The sequence below is a fragment of the Colias philodice genome, chromosome 9 (assembly GCF_061535455.1).
Source record: "Colias philodice isolate Cphi_HAF_F1 chromosome 9, ilColPhil1 Martin Lab GWU primary, whole genome shotgun sequence".
Classification (NCBI taxonomy): Eukaryota; Metazoa; Arthropoda; class Insecta; order Lepidoptera; family Pieridae; genus Colias; species Colias philodice.
Window position 1 is genome coordinate 2,688,841 of NC_143094.1, and position 18,430 is coordinate 2,707,270.

The 18,430-nt window shown below is 35.3% G+C and overlaps 1 protein-coding gene across 1 annotated transcript; it reads left to right on the forward strand.

Annotated features, from left to right (window-relative positions):
* The first annotated feature begins 2,558 nt into the window (after positions 1 to 2,558).
* LOC149485694 (cubilin-like) lies at positions 2,559 to 14,418 on the forward strand. Its single transcript, XM_089698958.1, has one exon. The coding sequence runs from the start codon at positions 2,559 to 2,561 to the stop codon at positions 13,794 to 13,796; it is 11,238 nt and encodes a 3,745-aa protein (XP_089555084.1). The 3' UTR covers positions 13,797 to 14,418.
* Positions 14,419 to 18,430: the final 4,012 nt, after the last annotated feature.

Genomic DNA, 18,430 nt, shown 5'->3' on the forward strand with positions numbered 1-18,430 from the left:
GTGTCTCCTCTATACGTTGTAGCTCAATGATGTTTCCCCTATGTTATTTTTTAGTGTCGTGGTCGTGGATCAATCGAAGATTCGGGAATTTCTCTATAATAATGTATGTAAGTAATAATAAAATGATGTATTATAATATTTGTGTGTAAATTTATAAAGAACAGAAAAAATTCGATCACGGGGCGGGACACGAACCCGCATCCTTTCGCGCCATTCCGGGGCGGATGCCTGACCAACTCAGCCACTCGTGACTCGCCAGAGCAATCGAATTTATTCTATTCTTTCAGTTTTATGTGTCTGAAGGGACACACCGCGCGCCATCTATTGAGATGATTAACAACCATTTCAACCAATATGAAGCACTTTTCAGTGAATACAATATTGTAACGATGGAACACGACCTTTTTTGTTGAATTTATATTTTTGGTTTTAAGGCATTCAAATGCTTTATAAAATATATAAATTTATAAAGAACTAGCGGTCCGCCCCGGCTTCGCCCGTGGTACATGTTTACGTTTTCTCTACATAAGAACCATCCTCGTACTTCAAGGAATATAATAAAAAAAGAATTATCGAAATCGGTTCAGCCGTTCTCGAGTTATGCGCTTACCAACACATTTTGCGATTCATTTTTATATACAGGGTGTCCCAAAAAGTAGTGATGAACGGAAGCTGGGAGGTAGAGGACCTAAAGGGCTATCCGAATCACCCCCATGTATGTTATGCGATTTTTCGTATTTTCGGAGTTATGACGTTTTTTTCAATTTTTCACCTATCGCCGAGTACGGTGATATTTTCACTCATGGTGACGTCAATTATTGCGGAAGGTGCTTGATTTTTTTTGTGTGCTAAGCTGAAAGATAGGCCAATTCAGTATGGTAACATTTACTATCGTTAGATCTTTGAATGGAATAAAAAAAAGAATTAAAATGCCAAGAAAGATAAAATTACCCAGTATGTTCTCCACTTCAAGGGCCCGTAAAAAAATAAAATCACATAAAAAAAGTTTTCCATTTGGCTTTTAAAAACTTGCTCTATCTATCAGGTAGCTACCCTGAAAATTTCATTTTATTATTCAGAAGGCTTCAATCGAAAAATTGAAATCTAAATGAGGTAAGTGCAAAAATTGAATTAACATGATGATTAATAAAAACAAATTAAAACCAATAACAAGGTGTTTAATTACAAGAAATTTTTAAAATGACCCCGCTATTGCTCAGTGCAAGTGCGACATCACCGTAAAAAGTTGTCTTTTAAATGTCTGAATGCCCTTTTATCATTTTTAATGGTTTCTTCTGCTACTATGAATTTCCAGGTTATTTCGTTCAAATTGTGGCAGTCTCTCGTCTTTGTAGTATCCCCACGGAAAAAAATCAATAGGGTTTATGTCCGGGGACCGTCGAGGCCAGGCTAAAGGGCAAAGATACCCTGAAAGATGGATTGGTCGTTGCAGCCTGCGCATGCGCTGGTGACGCCTGCCTTAAAGCCTGGCCTGCACGGTCCCTCGACCTAAACCCCATTGATTTGTTTCAATGGGGATACTAAAAAGACCTCGGCTACTTGAGAGAATGCTACAATTTGGACGAAATAACCCGGAAATTCATAGTAGCAGAAGAAACCATTAAAAATGATAAAAGGGCATTCAGACATTTAAAAGACAACTTTTTACGGTGATGTCGCACTTGCATTGAGCAACAGCGGGGTTATTTTAAAAATTTCTGGTAATTAAACACCTATTTATGGGTTTTAATTTGGTTTTAATGATCATCATGTTAATAAAATTTTTGCACTTACCACATTTAGATTTCAATTTTTCGATTGAAGCCTTCTGAATAATAAAATGAAATTTTTAGGGTAGCTACCTGATAGATAGAGCAAGTTTTTAAAAGCCAAATGGAAAACTTTTTTTATGTGATTTTATTTTTTTATGGGCCCTTGAAGTTGTGAACATACTGGGTAATTTTATCTTTCTTGGCATTTAATTCTTTTTTTATTCCATTCGAAGATCTAACGATAGTAAATGTTACCATACTGAATTGGCCTATCTTTCAGCTTACCACACAAAAAAAAATCAAGCATCTAGCGCAATAAGTCACGTCACCATAAATAAAAATCTCATCGTACTCAGCGATAGATGAAAAATTGAAAAAAATGTCATAACTCCGAAAATACGAAAAATCGCATAACATACATGGGGGTGATTCGGATAGCTCTCTAGGTCCTCTACCTCCCAGCTTCCGTTCATCACTACTTTTTGGGACACCCTGTATAAAGATAGAAAAGTCCCGCTTCGTGATCGAATTTTTTCTATTCTTTATAAATTTATATTTATAAAGCATTTGAATGCCTTAAAACCAAAAATATAAATTCAATATTTGTGTGATCAATGATAATATAAATTTACAATACATGATATTTCAACAACTATACTTTTATCTCAGCCACATGGCCCAAGTTAGTCACTATTAGTTCGGTGTTGCGACGCCCCTTTTTTATTTTTGTTATAGTTTTACAAAATTTAGTTCAAATTTACTCGTCCATCGTTGTGGTCGTGGACAATGACTAATTTAGTCATATATTTTACAATACTTCTATATTCTATATTCTATTCTGTGCATATAAATTGTGAGGCGTATCAAGACAGACCTAAAATTAAAACTACTGATGGAGATCTTATTTTGGAATCAGCTTACGATAAAAACATTTACATTAAACCAAATGGTCCTCGATCTGGTATATTTATTGGAAACACCAATATCTTAGACTTGAATATCACTAATAAAAATGGACTATCGCCTTCGATACCGCCTTCGGATTATAACAACGATCGAAATGATGTAAGTGAAATATTGAGAAGAATTGAACGTCTAGAAAGCGTAAGTTTGACTGTGCCAAATACTGTTCTTGTAAATTTTACACATTTGAATAGAAGAATAAATACTCTAGCTAATAGAGTACGCACGCTGCAGTCAACTGTAAATAATATGAGAAGATCAGATGAATGTCAATCGCACCCTTGCGAAAATGGAGGAACATGTTTGAATCTAGCCAGTGGATATTATTGTTTATGTCCGAAAAATTGGAAAGGAGAAAATTGTGACGAAGACGTGAACGAGTGTAAAATGTACGAAGGCACTGACTTGGGGTGTCAAAACGGCGCAACATGCATCAACAGGCCTGGATCTTATGAATGTATTTGTAAGTCTGGCTGGTATGGAATCCACTGCACGCGAAAAGAAAGAAACTGTTCCGGAAATGATTTCGAAATGTGCGGACATGGAACATGTTTACAAGTAAATACAGGAGTAGGAATAAAGTGTATGTGTGACCAAGGATGGACTACAAATGAGACAAGTATTTCATGTCTCACGGATGTAAATGAGTGTGATTCGAAGCAAGGGCCACGATGCTCTATTAATCCTCCAGTTGAGTGCATCAACCTCCCCGGGTCATTTGTATGCGGACATTGCCCTCCGGGCTACGAAGGAGATGGATTCATTTGCCGGGACATTGATGAATGTATAACACAGCCAAACGGTGGATGCAGCTTGAGCCCGAAGGTATCGTGCTACAACACCCTCGGCTCAAGAGTCTGCGGGTCCTGTCCACCAGGATATCAAGGAGACGGTGTGATTTGTACCTGGAGAGGTTCATGTAATATCAATCGAGGTGGTTGTCACCCTTCCGCCTTCTGTATTGATGGTCCTGGATTCGGAGTACAAGCGGTGCAATGCGTTTGTCCTAGAGGTATGTCTGGCGATGGCATCGGGATACATGGATGTTATATTGTTCCGACGAATAATAATACTGGTTGTGAAACTAATCCGTGCGGCTTACACGGTCAGTGCCATCCACTTCACGTGGGCTACACCTGCATTTGCTCTCCGGGCTATAGTGGTGCTAATTGTGATCGACAAGGTGACTATTGTTCGAGTAATCCGTGTTTAAACGGCGGGACATGCAGACCGGACGGGAGAGCCACGAGAGGCTATCGTTGTGAATGTTTAGCACAGTTTACAGGGGACACATGTGAATTGAGATCTGAACCTTGCGGGGGAGTGTTGGATGCTGAAGAAGGTAGTATAATATATCCTCTTACTAATACAACGTACAGGCATAATACACGCTGTGCGTGGGTTATACATACTTCGCCAGATAAAGTTATTAATGTTACTTTTAGTAAATTTAATTTAGAGCATAATGCAGAATGCCATTACGATTTCGTTCAAATTCACGATGGTAGAAGTTCTGCTAGTCAATTAATAGGTAGATTCTGTGGGAGCGATTTTCCAAAAGGCGGTAATATTATATCGAGTCACAACAATTTGTACTTTTGGTTCCGATCTGATCAAACTATAGCAGGGGAAGGTTTTGCTTTACACTGGACAAGCATAAGACCTCAATGTGGGGGCTACGTAAACGCGACTATCCATGGGCACATAAGTTCTCCAGGCTCACCTGGAAAATATCCTCCGAATCGAGATTGTTATTGGCGGCTAGTTACAAAATTGGGTAAAAGGATTCAATTGCATTTCTTTGAATTGGACTTAGAATCACATGCAAACTGTAGTTATGATTATCTAGCAATTTACGATGGATTACACGAAAAAGACGCGTTGATTAATAAATTTTGTAACTCATCGCAACCAGCACCTCTCCAGTCAATCGGTTCGGAAATGCTCATTCATTTTCATTCCGATGCCTATGGGAGCGGTAAAGGATTCCAAATTACATATGCTTCAATTGAAGGGGTTCCAGGTTGCGGTGGATTTTTCACATCAGAGAGAGGTGAAATCTTTCCTCCACTATACGACAATAAGTACCAAGATAATTTATTATGCGATTATAAAATACAAACAAGGGGTGACACAAAAATTCGGATAACACTGAAGTCTTTTAATTTAGAGCGATCGTTTAGATGTACGTACGATTACCTTGCAATATACGATGGCCCATCATCAGATTCTCGCCTCGTTGGAAAATTCTGTGGAACTACGGTTCCCAACACGATCACATCGACATCAAATTCTTTATTTATTCAGTTCAAATCGGATCAAAGCGTATCATCTCAGGGATTCAAGATATCGTATGAATCTATTTGTCACAAAACAATTACAGGCGACAGTGGTACATTAAAGTCTCCAGGTTATCCATTTGGATACCCAAAAAATACTGATTGCGAATATGTTATCGAAACCTCTCCTGGAAAAGTAATACAATTGACATTTCAAGATTTTGATATCGAGGATAATGTATACTTTAATTGCCAGTACGATTATGTAGAAATTCGAGACGGGCCTATCATCAATTCAACTTTATTAGGTAAGTATTGCGGAGGATCACGACGCATACCACCAACAAAGACGTCCACGTATAATTATCTGTATGTTGGGTTCCATTCTGACGCTAGTGTCAGTGGTTCTGGTTTTTATGCAAACTATACGAGTTTATATACAGCATGTGGAGGGATATTTAGAAATACATCTGGTCTGATAAATTATCCGGATACTGATTCATCAGAGGGTGACGATGAAAGGGTTTACAGTAATGATCAATCCTGTTCTTGGCTATTAATTGCACCCGAAGGAATGATTATAAAAATAACATGGAACAGATTTGATATTGAAATACAGAGCTTATGTGAATTCGACTATGTTGAACTCGTAGAAATTGAGGCAGATAATAAAAACAACTCTTTAGGAAAATATTGTGGCGCTACTGCTCCGCCTGCTCTGACAACGTCTACAAATCAACTTTTGATAAAATTTGTATCTGATAATAGCATAAAAGGTCCAGGATTCTCTATGTCATATGCATTTCTGGATGAAAGTTCGCAATGTGGTGGATTGTATGTCAAAACTCATGGATATATATACTCTCCAGGTTGGCCAAATAGCTACCCAGCTAATCGTGATTGTACTTGGACAATTTCAGTGCCCGAAGGTCAACAGATATCTCTTAACATAACTGACTTTGATTTAGAAATACCTATAAGAGGAAAGTGTGATTTAGGTGACTATTTGGAAATAAGGGATGGTGGGAATCAGAATGCACCACTTATCGGTAAATATTGTGGCAATTTTAAAACAAAACTGATTATATCAACTTCTCATAAATTGCATTTGCGGTTTCATTCTGATTTTTATATATCCGGGAGAGGATTTAAAGTGGAATGGGATGGAACAATAAGAGGTTGTGGAGGATTATTAACAGGTGTCACTGGATCTATAGCCTCTCCGAACTATCCCGAATATTACTATGATAATGCGGAATGCTTTTATAAAATAGTTACAAGCAGTGGCTCCAGAATCCGAATTACATTTGTAGATTTAGACTTGGAAACTACACCACAATGTAGGCAGGACTATGTGGAAATATTTGATGGCCGTGATGTATATTCCCCTAGTCTTGGTAAATTTTGTACGATGACCGTAAATTTAACTGATGTGGATACGTCAAGCAATTATGCATTCATTAAATTTAGATCAGATATTTCCTTAGGTGGAAAAGGTTTCCTTTTACATTACAAAACAATGTGTCATACTAATATAAGCGGTAGTTTTGGTGTTATAGAAAGTCCTGGGTTTCCTGGTAATTATCCTTTGAATATAGATTGTTTATGGTCGATAACGGTTGGCAAAGGTAATAAAATCAACATTACTTTTAGTCACTTTAATATTAAATCTATTCAGCGATCTATATATTATGATGGAACGGGACGTAGATATCCTATGTATGGTCGGCTTCCCTATTTTATAAGAGTAGGATATAAAAATTCTTGTGAATTTGATTATTTACAATTCAAGCAAGCAAACGAAGACAATTTCTCTCAAAAGTATTGCGGAACAATTTTACCATCGCCAATACAATCAAAAAGTAACTCTATTGATATAAAATTTGTAAGTGGACTTTATAATTCTGATAGGGGGTTTCGGCTTGAATGGGTTAAAGATGGATGTGGTACCACTATTCGTAAACCATTTGGGGTATTAACACTTGCAAATAATGTAAGGTATCTTGGCACTGAAATAGAATGTGAATGGACCATTATCACTCCTCCAGGAACCAATGTTTATTTGAGAATCACAGATGTGTTATTAGAAGAAACCAAAAATTGCACAATAGATGCAATTGAGATCTATAACGGACCGAATGTTGCTTCTCCTCTGTTAGCTAGAGTATGTAATCGTGACATTCATACTTTACAAGCTGCTGGTAGTAATGTAATGTTATTGAAATTTATCAAAAAATCTACACTGAAGGATGTTTATTTTGCGGGTAATTTTCAGTCACTTACATCTGGATGTGGTGGCCGCCTTATAACTCAGTCCGGTCAGATTCATTCAAAAAATTATCCAAAAAATTATGATGATGACATGGATTGTTTGTGGTATATATCTGTACCGAAAAATCACAGAATTGAACTAAATATATTGGATCTAGACCTTTATACAGAAAACAATAATGACGAAGAAGATTGTAGCGATAATATTAAAATATACGAGGGTTCTGATTTACTTAATTCTAATTACTCTTATCTCATTTGTCCAACATCTAATTTGTCGCAAATTATAACTAATTCTCCCAACATAATTGTTCAATTTGTTACTGACAACTATGGCACAGCGAAAGGTTTCAAAGCTAATTTTTCTGCGACATGTGGTGCCGTTTTAGATGCCCAAAACGATGGCATAATCGGTAATGATAAATATATTAGCTACCACAATCATAATTGTACTTGGATTATAAAGTCGCCAAAGTTCGATCAAAAGATTAAACTTACATTGGAACATATTTCACTGCCTCGCGATATGGATATTGTAACCAACAAAGAGTGCCCATCTTCTTTTCTTAAAATATTTGATGGTGACGATGTAAATGCTCCACTGATCGGAGAATATTGTGGCCGAAAGGTACCTCCTATGATCGTTAGTCACGGTAGTGCAATCACTGTTGTACATGGCACATATACCGATACTCTAAGTGGATATTTTTCTGCACATTACTCTTCTCTTTCGACCGCCTGTGGGGGAACTCTATCGTCTGAAGAAGGTTCTATAGCTTCACCAAATTATCCACTATCTTATCCGCACGCAATGGACTGTGAATGGGTTATTAATACATCTCCGGGCAACTCTATGTATTTAAATTTTGAAAAATTTGACCTTGCGTATTCCGACCGCTGTAACGAGGACTATTTAGAAATACGGGAAACCGACGGTGCTGGAACTTTGTTAGGGGTGTATTGTGGAGATGAAATACCGGCAAATACGACGAAAGGTACAAGGATTTATTTAAAGTTCCACAGTGACAATAAAGAAGCTGGAAATGGATTTCTACTACATTACGGAATTTCACATAACAATGAAATAAATGGTTTAGATAATGGTGAAATTTCATCTCCACTTTATCCCCTTGCATATGAAGAAATTGGTGAATTTTCATGGCGCATTATAGGGAGTGGCTCGAGAAGTATCACTGTTAGAATCGATGAGATTGTTATTAAAAAGCGACGAGAATCTTGCGACAGTATGCTCATTATATATGATGGATACGATGAAGACGCAAATGTTCTCGACGTGCTGTGTGGGTTTTTGAAAAATGAAGTGAAAGTTTTACAATCATCTTCTTCGATTGTGTTCATCAAGTTCGTAATAACAGAACGACACATGAGTCCTACTTTTCACCTGAAATGGTCGCAAGCGGACGATTATAACGAAAATAGGCTTAAAAAGAATTGTGGTTATAATCAAACACAAATAGTAACCAACGAACTTAGCGTTTTATTTCATTCACCAAATTATCCAGAGGATTACGGTAATAATATGCTTTGTGAGTGGGTTTTCGAAGCTAAACCAAGTTATCATTTGAGCCTTACCTTTCATCAATTTGAGTTGGAAGAAACTAGTGACTGTTATGCCGACTATATCTCAATTTATACGCGCAATGACAATGAGGCGTGGATACCGCTAAAACAGAAAGTTTGCTTAAAGGAGGATTTAACTAAGGCTATGGAGACGTCAAAATTTTTAAAAGTTATATTTGAATCTGACTCAACAACAGCTCGCAAAGGTTTTGTAGCGACGGTGCGAACTCAGTGTGGTGGAATTCTTAATAGCGAGTCTGGCGTCATTGAATTAGCCTGGGAGGATAGGGGAGGCATGTTTGAGATGAACAAAAGATGTAATTGGACTATAAAAGTGCGACCGGGGCGTATTATTAAACTAAGCTTTGAACATTTTAACATCACAAATGAAAACGAGTGCACGAGATATGTAATGATACGGAATGGAGAAAGTATAGAGTCTCCAATATTAGGAGTCGGAAAATACTGCGGTTATCCACACGAAACTTTGAACGCTTTAATATCGACAAGTAACGCTGTGCACGTTAGTTATTTTAGCAACAATCGCGTACTTTCGACCCGTGATTTTATGACTTTCAAATTGAGATATGAGGAATTAAATATCGAATGTGGCTTAACTTCGTCTTTGGATAACGGCCATAAATGGGAAGTAATAAGCTCACCGAATTATCCTTCTATACCTATGCCCTTTTCGGAATGTGTTTGGATATTTACAGCGCCACCAGGTGAAATATTGAGAGTTGACTTTATGGAGAGATTTGATGTTGATGGCAAAGGAGACTGCAAATTTGAGTCAATTGAAATACGTGATGGCACATCGGAATTTTCTCCGAGTAAAGGCTTGTTTTGTGGCGAGAAGCCTGGTACAATTAAGACTGATAGTAATGCTCTATACATAAAGTATACGACCCGATTAGCGGAACCTAGAAATGGTTTTAAAGCTAACATATCGATTGATATTTGTGGCGGCACAATAGTAGCTGAGACTGGAGAGTTGGTATCACCAGGGTACCCACACATGTTGATGTTACCAAGTGGATCATTTTGTCAATGGCATATAATTTCTCCAACCAGACATGTAATAAAAATTGATTTAAAAGATTTTAATCTTCCTTCATCAGAAGTATCTTGTCAAACATACTTAACGATCGAGGAAATGATACCAGCTAATAAAACTGGTGTCGTATTAAAGAAGTTTTGTAGTGACGACATAGAGTATGGCGCAATTGAAACATTAACTAATGAAGCCGTCGTTAAACTTTACATAGGAAAACCTGGATCTTGGAATCAAGTTTCTGAATATAGAGGATTTAAATTGTCATTTAATTCAACGAGGCCAACGTGTGGTGGTGTAATTAAAGAATCCGAAGGATTTATAACAACACCAGGTTATCCACGTGAAACGAATTTACGTTATTGCCAATGGATTATTATTGTTCCAAACGAGGCGCGTAGAGTAAGATTTGAAATCATGGATCACAATGAAAATGATAGAATAGGAGTATATAACGACGTTAGTTTTGAGTCGCCTATTAATGTTGTTGAAAATAGAACTAATTCAATCATATATGACTCAATAGGAAACACACTTGGTGTCTATTTACTTGTTAAAACTTATTTAAATCAGAATCGCCCCCATCGTTTGAAAGCAAAATTTAGTTCCAATGAACCCGCCCTTTGTGGCGGCATTCTTGAAGGAAATAGCGGAGAAGTATCGGCTCCGGATATTCAAAGTTCATATGTATGTAAATGGACGTACAATATTAAAACAGACGATTATCTTAATTCATCGGCATATAATACCATATTTTTATCGGTAGATAGTAGCACAATAAATTCTAACTGTCGCTATGGTTTTTCAAGGTTGGTGATATATGCCCCGATAACAAATGAAGGAAGAAATTTGATGTTTTCCTTGTGTGGTAACAATACACAAAGCTTGTATAGTATACCATTGACATCAATGACGCTTAAAGCTATTCAACTGGCTCAAAAACCTCTTATATTTAACATTAAATGGAAATTGCAACCATGCGGTGGAGTTGTATATGCTGCTCAAGAAACAAAAAATATGACCCTTCCTACGTCATACAACGGCACATTAGATTGTGGGTGGGTTATTGTCGCACCGAGTGGAACTAAAACAGAGACTTCCATAGAAGGGCAGTTTAACTTGGACTGTTCGGATGAGTTCATAAAAATCAGTCAAGGTCTGACGGAGACCCAATCGATATTAAATTACTGCAAAACAAATATGCCTCAAAATTCGTTCATTTCCACCTATAAGTATACGTATATTCAGTATCATTCTAAAGGACCGACATCGAATATTAAGCTAACAACAAAAACTGTAAGTGATAAATGTGGAGGGTATTTGACTAAGTACGATCGTGTACTTACCTCTCCACATTATCCTAAAAATTATCAGAAAAATGAAGAGTGTGTGTGGGAAATTAGAGCCGAAATAGGCTATAGAGTATCGTTGTCGTTTATAAATCGTTTTGTAGTAGAAGATACAGCTAATTGCACCAAAGATGTTGTAATTATTTACGATTGGAAAAATGAAACGTATAGTGAAATTGCAAGATTATGTGGGCGTACAATTCCACCAGTATATAATTCATCTTTAAATAGAATGAAAGTTATTTTCCGTTCAGATGCAAACGTAAATCTTGATGGATTCTCCGCTCAGTGGTCTCCAATTTGCGGAGGAACGTTTGAAGCGACAGAAAAAGAACAAGTTCTGTATAGTCCGGGCTATACCGATGAATATAGACCATCTTTAGATTGTACTTATAAAATTGTTTCTACAAACCATAAATTATTAGGATTGAAGTTTTTAGATTTCGATCTCGAAGGGACATATCCCGATTGTCGTTATGATAATGTAACCATTAGTGCACAGAGCGATTATAATTATTTAATGCGGACTTATTGTGGAAGTTATATGCCACCACTTTTAGAAAGTTATGACGAAATCACCATACATTTTCAAACTGATAGAATTGGTCAAAGGAAAGGGTTTAAGTTTATATATGCTCTTTATACCTGTGGAGGAAAGATAACTGAACCTACTACGATCAGATCTAGTCTATCAGAAACTTATTATGAACTTATGAACTGTACGTGGACGATTGAGGCTCCCACTGATAAAGTAGTGGTAGTAAAATTCTTATATATCGATGTGGAGAATCATGAAAATTGTCTTAATGATTATATTTCAGTATTTGATGGTCCTAAAATAGACACTGATAAGCAACTTGCCTTGCTATGTGGTCACATCAATTCAAGTACTGTGATACAGAGCAAAAATAGGAATGCGGTTGTTCAATTCATATCAGATGCCTACCTCAGTTATAAAGGCTTCCAGGCCCAGATTATTTTCAGTTATTCTGAAGCTGTCGGCTGTGGAGGATCTGTTAATTTACTTCCTAATTCTCAATATACATTGAAGTCCCCGTTAGTAGGAAGAGCAGTGGTGTATGAAAACTATTTAGACTGTCACTGGTCAGTACGAGCACCGAAAGACTACGTAGTTAAAGTCAGTTTTTCTTCTTTCCACGTATCGCCGTGTGCCGAGGTTAATCAAACCGCTATCGGAATAAGTAAATGTGACTGTGATTTCGTTGAAATAAAAGATGGTATAAATCCTGATAGTTTGGTTATTGGAACATTTTGCGGCCATACTCTTCCGCCTGAAATAATATCGTCTAGCAATTTGATGGGGATTAGATTATCAACTGATGGAGAGATTGTCAGCTCAGGGTTTGAATTACTTCTAAGTGCTCAGCGTTCTAATTGTGGTGAATCATCTTTAAATGTTAATTACAATATTCAATCGATCCGTTCTCCTGGTTTTGAGACAGGAGTAATACCAAGAGGACTTCATTGTACATATGTTTTACATGCTTCTGAATCTTATGCAACCGTGCATTTAAGAATTAATCATCTTGATTTGCAACCAGGAAATGGTAAAAAATGTGACAGTGATCGACTGATAATCAGAAGTATTACTGAAATACATAATATGTCGTTAGGTTCAAATTATGTTTTAAATAAATACGAAGACAATTTCTTTAGTCATGCATACTTTTATGATTCGACTTTAAGTTTTCCAGAGCAATTTGTTTTGTGTGGAGTCAATTCATCATTAGATTTTTACGTAAGCGGTGGCGTTAGTTTAAATTTAATAACGTCTCCTGAGTCTTTATCAAAACATAAAGGTGTAGACATACAAGTTTCGCAGGTAGGTTATTGTGGTAGAAATTACACAGAACCATATGGTAGAATTCAAACGGTATACCATGAAAACATCGACCCGATAGATAATGATTGTTTTACACTTATTACCGCCCCAGAAAATTATACAATATCAATCTATATGATAACAATAGTACCAGATTATTTTAACTCTCGAGCATTTTTCGCCATATTTGATGGCGATAAGACTACATCACCGCTTCTACTAAAAGTTCAGAGTGATTATGTATCTCGTTCCGTGTTTTCAACAGGTAGATATATCTTGATGCATAACCATGTGATAAATAGTAACGAACAGATTATTTATGATTTAAATTATATTATTACAAATAAGGGTCGAGGTTGTGGTGGGAAAATAGTGAATGAATTAGGAAGATTTACTAGTCCAATGTATCCAGAGGTATATAGAAAGAGATCTTCTTGTGAATGGGAAATAGAAACGCCTCCCAATACACGCTTATTACTGCGCATGACAGAATTTGACCTAGGGGTTGCTTGTGACCAAAATTATTTAAGTTTAGTTGATAGAAATGGAAACGTAGTATCCACATTTTGTGATGTAACTCCTGCAGACTACACAAGCCCAGATAATTACGTTAAGGTAATATTCACTACTACAATGAATAACGGTGGGACTGGTTGGGTGGCGGATTTCATAGGTATTGTTTAACATGAAGTTTTATAGCCCGTTTCATAACCTGGGAATCATTTCAGTACCTACAGCTAATCTGTTTGTTAAAATGGCGAAGAATACTGTATCTAAATTTACGTCAAAAGGTGTTAAATAGGTTATCAATAACTTAAGCAACACGTGGCGAAACGGACACATGTTCTTAAAATGAAACAGTTTTACATTTATTTATAACACCGATTTATGTAATTTTTATTGTTTTTATTGAACTTTTAATTTAAGTAAAGGGCAGTTTTGTATAATTCTTCCAGTGTCCAGCTGGGAAGATAATACAGGTTCAAAAAAAGTTTAATTATATTCACTTTACCCTGTGAAATATTGTATGGTGTTTTTGTTTATCCGTGGAATATGTATAGTGTGTATACCTGTGGTTGTGGTGTATACTTTTCGATCACCATGTTTTTTTAAATTTTAAATGATCAAGTCAAATAATGTTTTTTTATTTACACAGCATGAGTGTATTTGTTGATTATAATTCTGATTGCATTGTGATAGTGTACCTATTACTAGAATAGTAATAATACATTTCCTAACAATTACATTGTAATATTTGTACGACCAATATTAATTTGTGTATGTTAAATAAATTTTCTAAATAATATTTTGTGTTTTCTTATGTCCTCTTTTTATTACCTTAACTATCTATCTCTTCAGCTTCTCCTTCTATCGAATATTTTCAAGCAACTGTAAAGAACCACAGTTGACTTCGGAGCGCTCACTACAACCGACATAATGACATAAACTATTAAAAATTTGATAAATGCAGTAAAAATATAATCTTATTATTGTACCTAAAAAGTAATAAAAAAAAATATCAGAAATATCAACTTATTTATATTTTTAACGCACTTAAAAAAGGAAGAGACTCTCAATTCGATTGGATTTTTTTTTGGATTTGTATCGAAAATGAATCATGAAATTCGGTTCACCGAAACAAAAGAACTAACCGAAAAAATATACAGTCCATTTAAGAATCTACTTCTTTTTTGAAGTAGATTGAAAATATAATTAACTTTTGTGTTTCATTTGCAAACGAATATGGTTGATTTTAATTGACGCACCTCAAACAATGCATTGAACACAATTCTGTCCCATTCGTTCCTAATGCAAATCTTCTAGTGACTCCTAAAAGGAAGAAAAATACAACCGAGAGTATTCCTTCAATATAAAAGCCTCTGTGGAAAAGTTTTAGAATTAAATAAAAAAATAAGTAAAAAAATCAAAAACTGAATTTGAAAGAAAAATTGAATTTATTAATTAAAATTGGGGTCACTAATAAAGAACTAGTACAGAGACAACTAAGAAAATCAATTTAAAAAGGATGTATTGTAAGAAAAAAAAATATTCAGCGGAATTAAGAACATTTGCCTTATCCTTAAATTTTTATTCTACGAAAGTTTGTAATTATGTAAGAAAATCTTTTCAAACTTGTCATCCATCAATGAAAAGTATAAGCAAATGGTATCAAATTAATCAACTGCTCTCAAATTAAGGCCGATCAGTGGGAAGTGGAATTGATTTGCTCTTTAATATTTGATGAGATGAAAATAAATATAAGTAAAAGTTGAATATATTCCAGCTAATCAACGTACTTTTGGATATGTGGAATTAGTTGGAGAAGTTCAAACAGATTATAAATATGAATGTACCAGAGCTTTAGTTTTCTTGGTAGCCATTAAAACAAAAGATTTAAAATACCTATACTTAAGCTACTTTTTGACAAAAACTGGGCACTAATAAGCCTATTTAGTATCGCAGGAACTTCAATTATGTTATGGGATCAAAGTGACAGTTAAAGTTTTGACCTTCGATGAATGCCCAGATTATTTAACACTGTCGAAGATGTAACCAAAAAACCTTAACATGAATTTTAAACATCCGAACACAAATGATGATATCTTCATTTTCTTATATCCCGTACACATGTTAAAGCTCTTTAGAAACGCATTGGAATATTACAATTTTTAATAGATGATAAGGGTCGCAAAATGAGTGGAATTATATCAAATATCTACAAGAGTTACAAGACAAGGAGCAATTTCACCTTGCAAATAAGTTGCGATTCAACCGTATTCAGGATACCAGGATTTTTTTCAGTCAACCCATCTTTAATAGATTTTTTAATAGACTACGTTAATTATAAAATTGGTCTCATTCTATTATCACGCCGGTGAAGGTCGACCTATATTCGGATCTTAGACCATTAAGTTTAAGGCTATACAGCGACTTAATTCTTCTTAATCATGTTCTTAATTTAAAATTTTAACAGGATATTGAACTGTTATTTGCAAGCATCTTTGATAAATCGCTTTCGGTGTAAAATATGTATGGGAGCATTAATATCATTAAATGAAGAAAAGTGTAGTTAAATAGCATGCAACTTCCAGAGACAAGGGTGGTTTCATGTGGCCATCGAAAAATCTAAGGCGTGGTACAGACACAAACGGCGCGGCGCGCATCGGGCGCACTGCCGGCGCGCATCGGGTGCGCTATTGGTTATTTCCAAAGTTCTTTCATACTAAATGCAGATTGCAGAAGAAGGACGTGGTGCAAAACTTTTGCACCACGTCCTTCTTCTGGGTTGCAAGGGTTGCAAAAAAACAGTAAATTATGAGAAAAAACATGTTTTTTTTGTTTTTTTGGTTTTGTTCAATGTTTTATGTTTAATTCAATGTTTTTTCTTTGTACTTTTACTGTGTTTTATTCATGTTTAAAACATTGATTAATATGTTTTAATCACCCATAGGCTTTATGTTTTCTGGACGCGATTACAGTCAGCGATGACCGCGATTGCAATCACTCATGTCCGTAGTAACGCGCCCAATGTTGTGTGAATCGGAACGCAATGTATGTACTTAGGAGCGAGCGCGCTTTTGTTGACAGTTTGACACTGACGTTAGCTTGTTTCAGTTTTTAAAAATATGAATAAAAAAAATACAATCTCCCAGAGTGGCCAAAATTTAGAGCATTTGGAGGAATCCTTATTAGTTGACTAAGTATTAAGTTAAATAATTATAATAATGTTAAAATTAAAGTTTCTTTATTTGAAATGTTTTATTTATCTTATTAGCTGAATGACTAGTGTTATATAATAATATAATTATTAAGTTAATTAAATTAACATTTCGCAATAATAAAATATCGCAATAATAATAATTTCCCATTTGAAATTGTTTTATTTATCTATCCCACTTGTAAGTTTAAAACCTGTTTAAAACAATGTATAAAACATTGATTTAAAACAGGTGGAAAAAAACATGTTTTTTTACAATTTGTTTTAAACTTGTTTTAAACAGGATGTTTTAAACAACGATGTTTTTTTGTAACAACCCTGTAATAAATATTTAACAGGTTGAAGAGGTGCGCTTATGGCACGCCCACGCTGGTGCCGCTTGTGTTTGACCCGCGCCTAATAGGATATGTCGACGATGTGAAATTATAATAAAATCCTTTAGTAATAATATTTACAAAAGTCATCCACGGAAAGCTGACATAATAGTCAATAAAACTTTAAGCAGTTTTGATATGAAATGAACAGAAATGAATGAATGAATTTAAAATTATTTATTTTACAACATACAGGAAACAATTAGTAAACTTTCTAACAAGTTTAACAATGTACAGATGGCGGCCTTACCCGACCTCTGTACAAGAAGCTCAAAGGCTATTTTTGGGGGAAATATGTGAAACAGAAGTCAAGCGAGGTCTTGCGTGGTCAGAACTCAGAATCTTTAAGAAAACAAAGTAACCAAAAACATATTAATTTCATAAAGCACTACATTCATCTGTGTTAACAATGGGTAAAGGGTGGGTGATGTAATTATAGTTAATACAACACAGGCTTTTAGTTATCCCAGAAGTCGACAGTACCTAATTAACTAAAATTAACACAAATGGAATAGGAATGGAATAGGATCGAAAGATTTTCAAAACCTCTTCCATAATGTGTGTATACGTTTATTAAACAAGAAAAACCCTATATTTCGCTAATATACTTAAATTTAACGAAGATAAAAGCCATTTTTTCAAAAAATATTTATTAACTGTGCTAAAACAGCTCACAGGTGTCATGGCGTCGCGTAGGCGTGACGTCACTCTTACGTAAATCCGTAATTATCTGTATGCATAGCGAAGTAGAATTAAACAAATATTTAATTATTAAGTGTTATAGAATCTAATTTCAAAGTTAATAAGTGGTGTGCAGTATTGCAATGTGAATCTACATAAAAATAATACCCAAAAAAGTGTTAGTAATTGTTGAAAGTGAGAAAATAATATGAAATGATTGTATAAATTTGACGCAGAGAAACCCGAACCACATATTCGTGAATTCGCAATTATATTTCTGTTCTGAGTCGATAAAGCATACGTGAAAAAATAGAAAATAAATAAAAATGCGTATTCTCAACATATTCATAACAACAAAATACACCTGACGCGAAGTTGTTTACGTAGACGTGACGTCACATGTGTTTCAGTCAAAATGGCCGACTGCAGAATTTCAATGTTTTATTTTATTGATAATCTCATTAATCTTAATGTTTTTAATATTTCTAAGTCACTATTGCACGCCTCATAAGCGAAGCGTTGAGGTGGGTACTACTGTCACTTCG